Source organism: Primulina huaijiensis, chromosome 10 (genome assembly GCF_012295235.1).
Source record: "Primulina huaijiensis isolate GDHJ02 chromosome 10, ASM1229523v2, whole genome shotgun sequence".
NCBI classification, from domain to species: Eukaryota; Viridiplantae; Streptophyta; class Magnoliopsida; order Lamiales; family Gesneriaceae; genus Primulina; species Primulina huaijiensis.
This window is the reverse complement of record NC_133315.1, coordinates 16739805-16754858: the sequence shown is the minus strand read 5'-3', so window position 1 is coordinate 16754858 and position 15054 is coordinate 16739805. Positions and strand designations below refer to the sequence as shown.

The following is a 15054-nucleotide window of genomic DNA, read 5'->3' as shown; positions in this document are numbered from 1 at the left end:
ATATTCACAATAAAAAGTAATATTCTTAGAATAAAAAGTAATATTTTTTCGTGGATGACCCAAATAAGAGATCCGTCTCACAAAATACGACCCGTGAAACCGTCTCACAAAAGTTTTTGCCATGTTAGAAACTGCAACCATCAAGTCAATCATACCAAAGTCAATTGAGTGTGAGGGAAGTGTAATGCACCGACCAAACCAGAGTTTGCATCCGTGCCGAGACCGAGCCACGCACGTCGCAAAAGGTGCATTGATGGTACACTTTACACTTCGCATTGTCACGAGGAGACTTTAATCATACGACCCCGAAAATTAGGCTTGATGACGTGTCATATGGTATAGTCAGTGTACACATGGTAGTGATTGGGTGATGTTGTAAGTGATTGTGCACCACTGGGACGAGTGAGATAGCAGCAGTCATAGCCTTTTGGATCGTTATCTGAATGATAACTATGAAATGGTGTGATGATTCAAAAATGGATGCGATTGGAACCGTTGGATGATGATCAGATGAGCTAGATTGATCTAGATGAACGATATGAAATCTAGACCATGAGATCAAGACTGGAGGTTGAGATTTGCTAGATCTAAGATTGCATCCAAAGATCGTGTTCATACAAAAGAGATGCGTTCGTGATCGTCCAATTCAAATGGACGCACCAGATTGAATCTCATCAAAAAAATATGAACCAATGGTTGTGGCTCAACAAATAGGTTGTGATCTATATTATTAGATTAAGATATGACGAATCAGATTATATCTAAGCCAAGAGTCGCAACAAATCATGAAAATGCCCTTCCAACAATTGGAAAAATATAAATAGACGTCTATATCATAATAGAATAGGATTAAACAATCACAAACTCGAAAATACAGATAAAATTTCTTCTAATGCACAATTTTTGTTTGCTTATACGAAAAGTTTAAAAAATATCTTAGAATTTCTCCTGATTATGTGATTTGATAGCTTCTATCACAAAACACAAGTAGTATATTAAAAGACGATTGTTGTCTTCCATAAATATCGTGTGTGAGGTAAATTTGACTTAAAAAGATAAAGTTCAACTATAACCTCGATTTATATTAATTTTTTGTTGTCTTGTTCCAGCATTTGTTGCAACATAATTAAGAACAATTTCCAGACAATTTCAGATTTGCTCATTTTCCGGCACCAACAAACACTAAATTTCACCAAAAACACCAATGTTATGCTATAGTACCAAGTTCTTAGCTCAAACCCGGAAAAAAATATCTTCGTTCGGGAACAAATAATCAATGCATGATTAAATATGAAGTCAATATTTACAACCGTCGTAAAACCTTACAAATCTATAAATACTCCCTTGATAAATGATATATTATAATATGGAGGTAGGTTAGGAACGTGAAACCGACCCAACTGCATGTTCCATAAAAGAAAAAGAAAGACCAACTTCAAATCAAATAATTTTTTATTTAAATTCTTGAAAGAAAAAAAATAATATGTAACGGTAAGGACAACATTGGAAAAAGTTTGGAGAGGTGACATTAATTGCGTCTGGCTTTTATAATGGGTCCAAATTGTAATACCTCGATCCTAGTAATTGTTTGCGGAGCTCAATCCTCTCTCTTCTTTCTTATTTATTTATTTATTTATTATTATTAATCTTGTTTTGACATAAATTAATAGCATGGGTTAAATCAAAATTTTGAAGTCAAATTAATAGATGTTGTTTGTCCCACAAACCAAGAAACATGGTCAATGTTAACTTTTATCCTTTTTTTTTTCTTTACTTTAATTTTGGTAGGAATGTCTAGGTAAAGTCTATTACCCACCAGGCCACCACTCCACCCTTTCAAAAAGGAAAAAAAAAAGGTCTATTACCCACCATTAATCCCAAAAGGAAATTTAAATTGATATGACCAATTAAGTCATAATGATTTTAATTTATATATATATATATACACACTTGTACATATGTTGATATATGATTTTGTTTTATTCTTGTTGGAATATATCAAATTTTGATTTCCTAAAATACATTAAATTTTCTGTTAGAAAAAATGAGTTATGCTCATTTAGAATCCATAAAATAATTTGAACGAGCTACGTGACAAACATAATTATTTCTCGCTTAGAATTGTCTTCTAGTTTTGAGTTTTTTTAAGCATTTGCGCTTAAATCCAAGTTTTGCAATATTTAAACTCTTGGAATTGGATTTTTAAGTTTAACGCTTAGAATTCGAAATTAGAAAGTTTTCATACCATCTTGATAGCGTTCTAAACATTTCAAGTTCGTGTGACTTTAAAATTTGTAGTGCTACTATTTTGAAGCCGTATATATTATATCTTGAGAAACGAATTGCCAACAACTGTGAGCATCGAGACGGGACAATATCATTTTAAGGAAAAAAGTCAAACTCTTGCCTTGACTATTTTTTCATAACTATTTGGTTCACCCATTTAATCCCGAGATTTCCCAAGAAAAATAAAAGAATACATGCCAACATTTTCCAAGAGTGTTTTCATTGTTAATTTTGTGTTATACTTATAAATTCTACATTTTGAAGCTTTGAGCAAATACTAGATCAACTGTTTTTTTTTTTAAAAAAGAGATCTTTTTGTTACGCTGGCCATGTGCAGTGCAGCCACCAAAATTTTGAAAATTGACCTTACAGTATACGAGAAATTTGGTGGCTGTCACTAATTTGGTTTTGTGTTTTATGATTAAGAAATTTCCTTTGTCAAATTATTAATTATAGTACCTTCGATTTGATACTTTTTGGAGAGATCTATTTTACCCTAAACTATTTGATAACAATGACGAAGACAAATCTTCTGTCATGATAATTGCTGATCGCAAAACTTTAAATATATTTGCAAGCCATTTTTGAGTGAAAATAATAACCAATTAAAACCATGATGTAATTGAAAAGAATTTCAGAACATGCTAATCAAAAGTTGTAAGTTTTGTTACTATGTTAATCGCTCAATTTCCGAGCATCGTTTTGTGCGATTGATGAGACATTAGTTGCTTACGCATATTTGTTTCATCTAATTTCGACTCGAGTTCTACAAATGATTAGAGTTATAAACCATTAATTATATTATCACTTCTATTTCGTGCTTCCTTTATTATTTTATTTCAGTGGTGGTTGGATGCTACAAAATTTTATATATATATATTTTTAAGATTTATATTTGTTAAATAATTAATCTCGCCAAATTAATGGTTGAATTATAGCTAGTCTTCGTTTAACTTGAGGCCAAATTACAAAAAAAAAAACCGAGCCCAACAGTCTTTTTCTCCAACTTCCAAAACTGAAAATTTTGTCAAATTTTCATGGATTCGATTCCTTTATTTTGGCAAAAAAGTCTGTAATTCTTAGCTTGTTGAATTGTTAATGCCAATCTTTTTTTTACTTTTATAAAATAATAATAATTTTTTTCATCCAATTTTGTTTTCTTAAAAAAAAATTTACAAAATCCTATTAAAAATTACAAAAATATAGGACACTGTCCACTCTGAGGAGATGATCAGGAATCAACTTTTGGAATGAGATGATTGGATAATTGACTTGGAGTCATGACTGTTAGGAGAAAGGGACTCAGAGGAAGGTAATGGATGGTGGACCCCATTTATTACATGTTTTTTTTTTTTTTTTTACTAATTAAACATAATACAATCACATAAAAGTCACATTTTCATTGCGGATGTCTATAAATCTTTGATCTCTAATATTAGTAATTTCTTACTCTACATGTTACAAAAATAGCATAAAATACTAAATAAAATTTGATTATTGGAATGTAACTCAAATGCTATCATCTCATTGATCTTTTTAAATATTTTCATCAATTTTTGCAGAATAATCTTGCATTTTCTAGTTACATTCACAAGATCAATACAAATTGAAGATTGTAGATAAGTAATTTTCTTATATATATATATATATATTCATATTATATTCAACCAAGTACTTAAACATTACAAAATATTGGAACATATGGCATACAATATTACAAAATGCTAGAACATATAGCATACAATCAGGAATTCCATAGTAGAACTCTAGGCCCCCCAAATAAAGTCAATGTCAAAGGAGGGGAGACGGAGAGAGAAGTATATACTGAAAGAGAGTCGGTGCAGTGCGGTAAACTGCAATCAATGAGGGGTATGTTTTTTGTTTTTATTGATTAACCACAGAGAGTGAGAGGGATGCGAGGGGGATTGATTGAAGAAAAAGAGGGGTGCTCTCACTTTGATCATTGTTTTCGAAGATTAGATTTTGGGAGCTATTTTTTTCCACAACATTTGTTCATATAGAGGTGTTTTCTCTGTGGTCCGCTGCTTCTTGGGGATCTGAGATTGTGTTCTTGTGCTTCTATTCACCTTCTTCGTACTGGGTTTTTTGTTTTTGGGAAAATTTTATGTCAAGGTTGAATTTTTGGGATACTGGATCCTGAATCTGTTGTGGGTTGGTTTCTAGCTATTGTCGAACTGTCACTTAAACTTTAAACTCAGGCTTTGAATCACGAAATATTCTAGCGGAAACTGCGGAGTTCTCACATTTTTTTCTTCTGTTACTTGGGCAATGTTCCACTTGTCCTCATCGGAACTATATCTTCAAGATATTTCGAATCTAGGGTGTTTTCTTGATCTGGCCGTTTACTTTTCCTGCGTTCTTTGAATTAGGATTAGGATTCTTTTTAGTTTACCCCAATCTCTGGTCTTTGTGTTTGAATGTTGGCCTAAAAGGAATTTCTCCTCTTTTTCCCTCCTTAATATAGAAGATTTTGATTTTTGAAAGCAAAGTTTTATTCTGGGGGAAGCTTTTTTTGGCTAGCTTTGATTCCTTTTGCCTTTTGGGATTTATTGTTATTTCAAAACTGAGCCACCTTTACAGTGGTTTGCTGATAGATGGGCTGAAACCTTAATGCAAGAACATTTATCTTCCCTTTTGTTGCTCTGAGATTACTGGTTTTCTCTCATTTGTACTCTGTCGAAAAGGAAACAAAAAAGCTTTAATGCATCTCTCACTATGGAAGCCAATATCACATTGTGCTGCTCTGATCTTGGACAAAAAGAGCCGAAGAAAAGACGGTTCTGACAATTCGAGCCATGAAATCAAGGCGAATCCATCGGTTCTCAGGAAATTGCAGGTGCACAAGTTGAGGGAGGCTCTTGAAGAAGCATCTGAAGATGGTTCTCTTGTAAAGTCTCAAGATATGGAGGCCGAATCTTTGGCGGCTAACCCCGCTGATAACTTGGGAAGATCACGATCCTTGGCTCGATTAAACGCCCAGAAAGAATTCCTCCGAGCCACTGCCCTTGCGGCCGAGCGCACATTCGAGGCTGGGGACTCGATCCCACAGCTTAATGAGACATTCTCCAAATTCCTCACGATGTACCCCAAGTATCAGTCGTCGGAGAGGATTGATCAGCTGAGGTTTGATGAGTATTCACATCTCTCTGGCGCTGGTTCGAAGGTATGCCTGGATTACTGTGGATTTGGATTGTTTTCATTCTTGCAAAGTGTCCATTATTGGGAATCATCTACATTTAGCTTATCTGAGATTACGGCCAATTTGAGCAATCATGCTTTGTATGGGGGAGCTGAAAGAGGCACAATAGAACATGATATAAAGACAAAAATAATGGATTATTTGAACATACCTGAGAATGAATATGGTCTAGTTTTTACTGTGAGCCGAGGATTGGCCTTTAAATTGCTTGCTGAATCGTACCCTTTTCACACAAACAAGAGGTTGCTGACCATGTCTGATCATGAGAGCCAGTCATTAGATTGGATGGCTCAAAGTGCTAGAGGGAAAGGCGCCAAGGTTCAGAGCGCATGGTTTAAATGGCCCACGCTTAAACTCTGCTCAACTGATCTAAGGAAGCAAATTTCTAACAAAAAGAAGAGAAAGAAAGATTCGGCCACTGGTCTTTTCGTCTTCCCTGTTCAATCTCGAGTCACTGGTGCGAAGTACTCATATCAATGGATGGCTCTAGCGCAACAGAACAATTGGCATGTCTTGCTTGATGCAGGGGCATTAGGCCCGAAGGATATGGATTCTCTTGGGTTGTCTTTGTTCCGGCCAGATTTCATTATCACATCGTTCTACAGGGTGTTTGGGTATGACCCAACTGGATTTGGGTGCCTTTTAATCAAGAAATCCGTGATGTCGAGGCTTCAAAATCAGTCTGGTCATGCAGGTTCTGGTATTGTGAAAATTACCCCCGTCTTTCCTTTGTACTTGAGTGATTCAATGGATAATTTCCCTGGATTTGGCGAAGATGAAGAAGCAAGTGGGAATGGTGAAGTGGGCTCTGAAACTCGTCCCGGAATGCAATTGCCTGCTTTTTCTGGGGCTTATACTTCTGCTCAGGTGAGGGACGTTTTTGAGAGTGAGATGGAGCATGATAACAGCTCCGACAAGGATGGAGCAAGCACCATATTTGAAGAAACTGAGAGTTTCTCTGTTGGGGAGGTTATGAAAAGCCCGGTTTTTAGTGAAGATGAATCATCTGATAACTCATTGTGGATCGATTTGGGTCAAAGTCCTCTAGGTTCTGATTATGCAGGTCATTCGAACAAACAGAAAACCTCGTCTCCGCTTCCACCAGCATGGTTTTCTACCTGGAAGAATAATAAGCTGACGTCTCCAAAAACCTCAAAACTATCAAACAGCCCTATGTATGACAAAGAATTGAACTCGCTGCATGAAGATGATGTTTGTGTATTGTCTTTTGATGCTGCTCTTCGTTCAGTGTCTCAAGAATTAGACCATTTCAAGGGGATTCCTGAAGAAGAACAGTTTACAGAGATGCCCCCTGCGTCAAAAGAATATAGGACCCCGGATAATCAACGCCTTCAAGAAATAGAACAAGAAACCAACTTGGGCTCGAGTTTCAAAAACATGGCGGCTATCTCCAAAAATCAGGGAACTTGGAATAGCAAATCTTCTGAGATATGTGTTGAAGCAAAGGATAGTGCAATAAGAAGAGAGACGGAAGGCGAATTTAGATTGCTAGAAAGGAGAGAAAGAAGTAGAATCGCAGGTGGAAGATTTTTTGGTATAGAAGAGACTGAGCAGCCCGGAAGCAAAGGAAGAAGGGTATCCTTTGGGACAGATGACAACCACGGGGCTCGTCTTAGCCAAACTCTTGAGCCTGGTGAATTATATGCAACGAGTCTGGATGATGATGACTATATTAGCGCCGGGGAATATGAGAGGCAAGAATCAGAAAGAAGCGAGCCAGAGATTACTTGCAGGTATCTTGATCACATAAACATGCTGGGCCTAAACAAGACCACTTCTAGACTGCGTTTCTTGATAAATTGGCTTGCAACATCGTTGCTGCAGCTAAGACTGCCTAGTTCGAATGGAAAGATTGGTGCACCACTTGTTCATATCTATGGCCCGAAAATCAAATATGAAAGAGGGGCTGCTGTTGCTTTTAACGTTAGAGACAGAAACAGGGGTCTGATCAATCCCGAAATTGTTCAAAAACTGGCCGAGTCACATGGTATTTCATTAGGTGTTGGAATACTCAGTCACATTCGAATATTAGACACTCCCAAACATCGAGGGTCTCTGAGCCTAAATGATACGACCCTCTGCAAGCCAATGGAAAACGGGAGGCATGATGGTAAGAGCGGATTCATCAGGGTCGAGGTTGTCACTGCTTCACTTGGTTTCTTGACTGATTTTGACGACGTCTACAAGTTGTGGGCTTTTGTTGCCAAGTTTCTTGATCCAGCCTTTGTGAAAGAGGGTGACGTCCTTCCAACTGTTGCCGAAGAGGGAGAAATTTAAACCGGAGTCTACACTAACATGTTTGTCACTTTCGCCTCTTCAGCCACGAGCAGAAAACGGATAAACGGGTTGCTTTTTTCATTAGCACACGCGGGTGGATTTGTTAGTTCTTGTTTTTTATTTGCTTGGATTTAGAAATTTGTATGATTTCAGATAATAGTGAGCCTTTCAGAATGAGTTGTTAGCGTAGGGGGAATTGTGCTGTGTAAAAATCATCTTGTTTTGCTTGGTTCTACTATAGTACTTATACATTTACGTATCATTTGCGGCTTATTGCAAGCCATAAAAAATTTTATTCACTATTTTAAGATTTATTATATCAAGTCCAATAGGCTGATATATCGCATACCATCATTTCTGTTATAAATACAGATGGGTACTTTTAAGTTTCAGGCTATTTATGATAATATGCTTTCTATAAATTTGCGCCTTGCATGCGTGCGGTCAAAGATGATAAGAAAAGGTAATATTCTTATAATAATTATTGTTGGGGAACACCGATAAATTTTGTTTGCCATGTAAAAATGTGATGGGGTGCTATTAATTAAATTTATCTACAGAATTTTTGCTATACGAGGAGGCATTTATGGGAAAACTAAGTCCGAGGTTCTAATTTTAGTGGCACTCTCAATCGGCAGTCTCTTAGCCATGATTATCTACAAAATACAATAAAGAATTTACTGTATAATTTTAACATTTAAATTGAAATTTTAGAGTAAAATAATTAAACTGAAACATTACGTTTCAATAAATGGACGTTGTAAACACATTTAGAATTTCAGAGGAATGAAAATTTTCGACTCAAAAATAAAATATGAATGAGGTTAGACGAAACAAAATAACAATCATTTTCCATTCTCTTGAATTTCACATAAATAAGAAGCACCAAATCTCATATTACAAGAAACAAACACATATATACTCGTTCTTGATTATACAAAAACAAATGTACACTGGCAAGAAAAAGCCTAATCTTGCCTGATTTAATGAGAGGAGTTCGTTTCCGTGCTATAAATCGAGTACTCGCTCAAGCCCAAGTTGTCTCTCTCTTCATCCCAGTTAAGAATCTCCTTTGCATATTTAAGTGCAGAATCTACACTGGTAGTCTCTACACCCTTCACTTGTGATACATATAATTTTCGGCCAGTGACAGATGAGAAGAGCCTTTTGAACTTTACAGCGATATAGTGAAAAGCCAATTGCCCAATTGTTGGGTGATTTGGATTGTTGCTGTTGGAGCGATTACGGCTCATTACGGGTTGAAAATCATCAAACCAATCACATTTACTCAAAGGGACTTGCTCGATTTTCTCCTCAAACAAGTCGAATTTGTTCAATAGGAGAAGGAAGTCTATCTGATAAAAAGTAGGATGAGTAACCATGCTCTCAAAAAACTTCTTGCTCGACACCATCTTGTTGGTCGAGTTTCCTTCACCATCCATTTCAAACAGATCATAGTCATTTAGAGACACGCAGAAAATTACAATTCGAACGTCTTCAAACATTTGAAGCCATTTGCAGTTTTCTCCGAATCCTTTTGCCTGTAATCTGATCAGCTGAAATCTGAATGCCAATTAGAAAAAACAAAAATGTTAAACAATATTGCATAAAGCCACAGGAGGTTGAGTTTACAGTGATCAAAAAACAATGAATCAGAGAATTTGGATGTACAACGATAACTACATATTTTTTCATTTGAGTTCAATGACCAAAACATGCACAGCATAAACAAGCTTTATCAGACTACCTGAGCCGGGAATCAGATAGATCTCCTGTTTCTGCATCATCATTTGACAACTCAGGAAACGAGAAGTCCACACACGAAAGCCCATTGGATGAAGTAACACGTTCAGCATAGAGTATATCGACATCAGAAGGTTTATAATCAGGTTTCAATATTTCAACAGCCTGAAGAAACAGAGCAACATAAATAACACAACACATAAACAATCAATTTCAACAAAGAAGTCAGCCAACCATCAAACCTTATCCATGAACCCGTGAAAAAAGTTGTACATATTAACATCCAGGCAACAGACACTTCCTTCTGCTATACAGTGAACTTGTTCAAACATGGCATCCATAATTCGCACATAAAAGCATGATATCCTACACAAGATTTAGCCGCATTCATACTAAAACATTTGGAAACATCATCTTACCCGCTCTAAAAAATAACTCGCAATACTTGGGAGAGTTTCCAATTCATTTCTCCGCTTGTACGTCAACTGAAAGGCAGCATTATTCCAGAGTTCCTCAACCAATGGTGCATATTCTCGACTAGCAGCAGGGAATATTGCTTCCAATGTACCAGATGCCATGGTTTTAAGAAGCCAATCGGAAAAAGCCTCCAACCGTGGGCAAATGGCATATGGAGTCTTTTCATACTTATCATCAACAAGCCCTGCTATAAACCCAAACATGAAATAAGTAGTGAATCACAGCCTTCAAAAGCTTATGGTAAACAGAAAACAAAGAAAAAGATCTAAAGACATTTATGGTTTAAAATATGTAAAGATAAACTGATGAAAAACTTCTGAACTTGAAAAGTTGAAGGAACAAATAAAAAGCAACAGACCAGAATCAGTTTAATCTGTATAATATATTTAAATAAACTTGTACCAGTAGTAGTTAAACCATCACGAAACTGATTTTTCCTCAATTCATGTAAACTTTCTTCTTCAAAGCGCTCACGGGCATCAAGGAGTATTCCAATATAACTATAAACATTGCTCTGAATCACCAATTTAATTTGATCTTGCTCATCCTCCGAAAATGGCACGTCTTTGTAAAGGATTTTAGCCTAATACAACAATTTTTTTAGAAAGTAACAACAGCAATTTTTAATAATATTAACAAGTTCTGATATCATACAAACAGTATGCCACAAAGTGGACATTGTCGTAAAATAAGAGAGCAAGGAAAGAACGTGTAATTTGATCAAGCATATAAAATGAGAAAAAACAATTATTATTATCAGAATAAGACAAGAAATGGAGATGGATGAGTAACAAATAGTGTGAGTAAAACGAAAATAATTCTCTATCTGACATAAAGCAATTTCTAATGCTTTCTACATCATTTCAACTCCTATGCACCTACAGGCATTTAAAAGATTTCAATAGCATTCACCATTGAGTACCCATGAAACCATGATGGAAATTTTCCGTAACAGAAACCTAATAATTATGTTCATTCATTGTTACAGAAAACAAGTTTGTTGCTGGGGAAAAGTCAAGTTGTCCTACTAATTGTTTGTTAGTCTTATGTCACCAAATAAGAATGCAAAAAAAGTAATTCAAAGATAATATAAAGGGAAACATGCTATTCAAGACAAAGTTGCTGATGTCCCATTTTTAATATATACACTTAAGATAATCAATGTCTTTATTTCGGGTTACGGATGCCACTGAGAGAAAGATCAAAAGTGGACAAGGTTTGAGAACATTGTTTACCGATTAGTAATATGAATAAGAAAAAATGTTGCAAAGTGCAATAACAACAACAATGATTATATGACTGCATGGACAGCACATGAGGTATATTCAAGTTCAACAAAATGAAGCATGACCTTTTAATAATGTAGACAATCTGAAGTCAACTCGTGAGAATTTAAAATAAAAAATATTTGGGAAAAATTGTCAAGAGTAACCTGTTTAAGTATGGTACTTGTCCCAGATCCACTATATCCAATCAAAAGAAGTTTCTGAACAGCTTCATGCCCAAGATGGTCCGGGAATGCTCGACTACTCACAGTAGTTACTTGCTCTCCACTAGGATTGGATGCTTTTGAAGGAACTGGAAGAGAAAGTACAGCACAAAGCAGCTTTGTTCCAGCCTGAATAATAGCAACAATAAGGAAAGGTAATAAAAAATGAACAAGATTTTAGAGGCAGGTAGCATAAAAGTTCCCTCTATTTCCGTTATCTTATAGGGAACAAGAAGGCATAACACAAGATTTGATAGAAATCGAACCTTGCCCCAGATATAACCTTTGGTGTTTTTTTGTCCCTCCTCTTGGTATGAACCATCTTCATTCACCCAAAAATGTGGATTTCCAGCACACTGAACTCCTGCCAACTACATTATTCCAAACCATGAAAAAATCAATAAATTATGTCAGCAAATATAACTCAAATATATGGTGGATGAAGCCAAATGGCAACCTTCAACATCCGCAGCTCCACATTAGTAATCTCACGACCATTTATATAGACTTGTGTATTCCCATTGCTAGCATCTGCCTTAATTGAATCCCCAACATTCAGATGAGGGCTAATTATTTGTAAAGGTTTCTTCCCTTCCTGTCAAGGTCAACAAGTTTGTCAACTTAACAGTGGCTACTAAAGGTAAAAGCAAAAAAGCTAAAATATTGAATTTGATTGCGTTCACCTTTCCCCAAAGACCGGATTCTTTGTCGTACCAATATTTTCCTGGTTTCAGCTTCTTAGGGGGATTGGAGCAGCTTTGCAATGCGATCAGCTCCTCATGATAAAGGGGACAACCATTCACAGAAATATACTCTGGAGGTAATTGGTTCACATCACACAATTTTTCGGCCTTCATGATTTGCCGAACCTCCAGATCATTAAGCAATCGCTTGAGCATTCTTGAGCACTTTCCCAAATTGCCTCTCTTCGGTTCGTAAATGGGGAATCCAATGCAACCCACACACTTTCTACCCTCTGGCATGGACCCCATTGCCCTAAGAACACAATTGAGGCAATACTTTGCATCACAAACAACACATACTTCTTTTTCCGTAAATCTATTTCCTTTTAAGCACCGGTAGCATGCTCCTTTCTTCACCTTAACAGCAGGTTCTTTCTTTTCTCTAACCACCTCAGGTCCAGAGTTGCTAAACTCATTAGCATTTCCATCGTCGGACTCGATATCACAAAACGTCACTACAGCGGCTCGCCTCAGATCACAGCAAGATTCATTATTCCCATCTCCAAATTTACGAGAAGACACTATAGATGATGGATAATCCACACTCAAGACCGAGTCATTTGATATCCAATCCAGTCGATTATACTCATTCAAATCTAAGCTCTCGTTAAAACCATTAGGCACCCTAACGTTATGAAAGCTCCCAGAAAGCTCAGTGGTATCTGAAGCACCCAATGCGCCTGAACTTCCAACAACACCCATTAACTCGGAGGAATTATCTCGACTAGTAGAAGAATAGCCCTGCTCATTCAATTCATTGGCTCCAAAATCAGTATTACGACACTCCAAATCACTAAACTCCCCGGACAAAGCACAATCACCACTATCCCGACAATTCACAAGTTCAGCATCTTCAAATGCATTATTAACAGAGATAGGCGACACAGTAGCATCAGACTCTAACCCTAGTTCTTTACTGTAAGATCCCTCACTAACCTCATTGTTCCGCAGCTCAAACGCAATAACTGAAGTCGGGGAAACGGTCAATAACTCCGTGGAGGAGTTAAATTTAAAATCTTTCGATAGTTTCTTGCTAAAATCAGCTGCTGATATCGGTTGAACAATGGGCAACAACAACTTGTCTGAAAATGGAAGCGGCGAAACGACAGCAGCCACGGGGATCCTATCCACCTTGATGGGTACCGCCCGTGGCAGCTCACAGGTTATCGGCGGGCCGTCGTATTCCATTGCAAATGAATACTCCACCCCATCTCTCACCTCCACAGACATGTCTTCCTTCTCAATCGACGAATCCCAAAATCGAATCTTGAAACCCACCTCACATAGACACAAAAACCACCAAAACCACGATCCTATGGTCCCAAGCAGAAGTTAATAGCAATTTTCCAAACGAAGCACAAAAGAAAGAAGATCAGGAGAATACAATAGGGTATTTGGGGTGGAAGAAAAAAGTATTGGGAAAGAGAAAGTGGGCACTGTTCAGGAGTTTGGCATCTTGTGTTGTTTTCTTTATCTTTTGGGGTTTATCGTAGTTTTTATTCGCAAGTTTTTCAAATTTTGGTTACAGAGAACTGAAGTCCTGTGTGTGCAATGGGTGACGTTAGGGTTGTTGGGGGCGGTGACATTGGCGAGTTGGCATGTGAGTTAGAGGTGCGGGGAGGGGAATTTTAGTCTTTTCCTTGCTGATATTCAGCGACGGAATCAAATAGAAAAAAATTGTAAAACCAAATCAAATCACAATTATTTGCATTTAGTTTTCAGATCTAAAATTATTCGAATATGTTTCCATAGGCAAGAAAATATCTAGTAAAGGTTTTCGTTGAGATTAACTCATAAATGGGTTAATAGAAGATTAAATGACTCGTTTTTTCGAAAGAGACGGTATCATGTATTTTTATTAGTTAGACGAGATAATCATGATCATATTTATTTCTGACAATATTGAATGACTCAAATAAAATATTTATCTCATAAAATTGATTTATGAAATTGTCTACGTTTATGTGTTTCCAAAAATATTATGATAGGAAGCATCTTCTATCCAAGTAAGATATTTTTATGGACTGAGATAACGATGGTCAAGTGACTACTTTAAGCAAGATAATTAATTTTAATATTTAGCGTAAATCTACATTTTTTTTATTTGACTTCGGAAACTGAAACTTTGAATCAGAGCATGACGTCCGTCAACTTATTTGAACAGACTTCAAATATCTTACTTTATAAAAAGTATAAAATCAATTACAATAAATTATATGTTTTATTACAAAAGAATACAAAATTATAGAAAATTTTAATCTCTAATTTAATTGTTTCGCATTTTACCTCAAACTTTTGCAAAACTTTTGGTAAATTTAAAAGTTTGTACACCTCAGCATTTTTAAGGAAAGCAATGGATAATCATATATAATCTTGTAAAATAGATTAGATCTCTTGTGAGACGGTGTCACGAATCTTTATATGTGAGACGGGTCAACCCTATAGATATTCACAATAAAAAATAATAATCTTAGCATAAAAAGTAATATTTTTTCATGGATGACTCAAATAAGATATCCGTCTCACAAAATACGACCCGTGAGACCGTCTCACACAAGTTTTTGCTTGTAAAATATTCTCATGTCTCTCTCTCTCACACACACACATATAATTTTATTTTTTCCATAAAGATTAAAAAATTATTACAAAAACAAATTTCACAAAAAATTGTTGGATGTAGCTAATGTATTTTATGAACGAGGTTATAATATTGGCATAAAAAATTAAAAAAAATGCTAAATATAAACATTGAATTATATATAACACTGCCTTTTAATTCTATTTCTATTATTAAGTTT

General features: G+C 36.0%; 2 protein-coding genes across 3 annotated transcripts; one reads left to right on the top strand and one right to left on the bottom strand.

Annotated features, from left to right (window-relative positions):
• Window positions 1–4124: 4124 nt before the first annotated feature.
• Window positions 4125–8106, top strand: LOC140986066 (uncharacterized). Its single transcript, XM_073454028.1, has one exon. The coding sequence runs from the start codon at window positions 5009–5011 to the stop codon at window positions 7802–7804; it is 2796 nt and encodes a 931-aa protein (XP_073310129.1). The 5' UTR covers window positions 4125–5008; the 3' UTR covers window positions 7805–8106.
• A 522-nt stretch (window positions 8107–8628) lies between these two features.
• LOC140986145 (extra-large guanine nucleotide-binding protein 1-like) lies at window positions 8629–13911 on the bottom strand. Of its 2 annotated transcripts, none has more exons than XM_073454178.1 (8): window positions 12197–13911; window positions 11971–12108; window positions 11780–11884; window positions 11457–11642; window positions 10427–10607; window positions 9967–10211; window positions 9552–9712; window positions 8629–9367 (listed from the first exon to the last, which is right to left on the bottom strand). In XM_073454178.1, exons 1-8 carry the CDS (start codon window positions 13484–13486, stop codon window positions 8788–8790), a joined length of 2886 nt encoding a protein of 961 aa, XP_073310279.1. In that variant the 5' UTR covers window positions 13487–13911; the 3' UTR covers window positions 8629–8787. The 2 variants fall into 2 exon arrangements, with proteins under 2 accessions (XP_073310279.1, XP_073310280.1); XM_073454179.1 differs by having other exon boundaries at window positions 9967–10208.
• Window positions 13912–15054: the final 1143 nt, after the last annotated feature.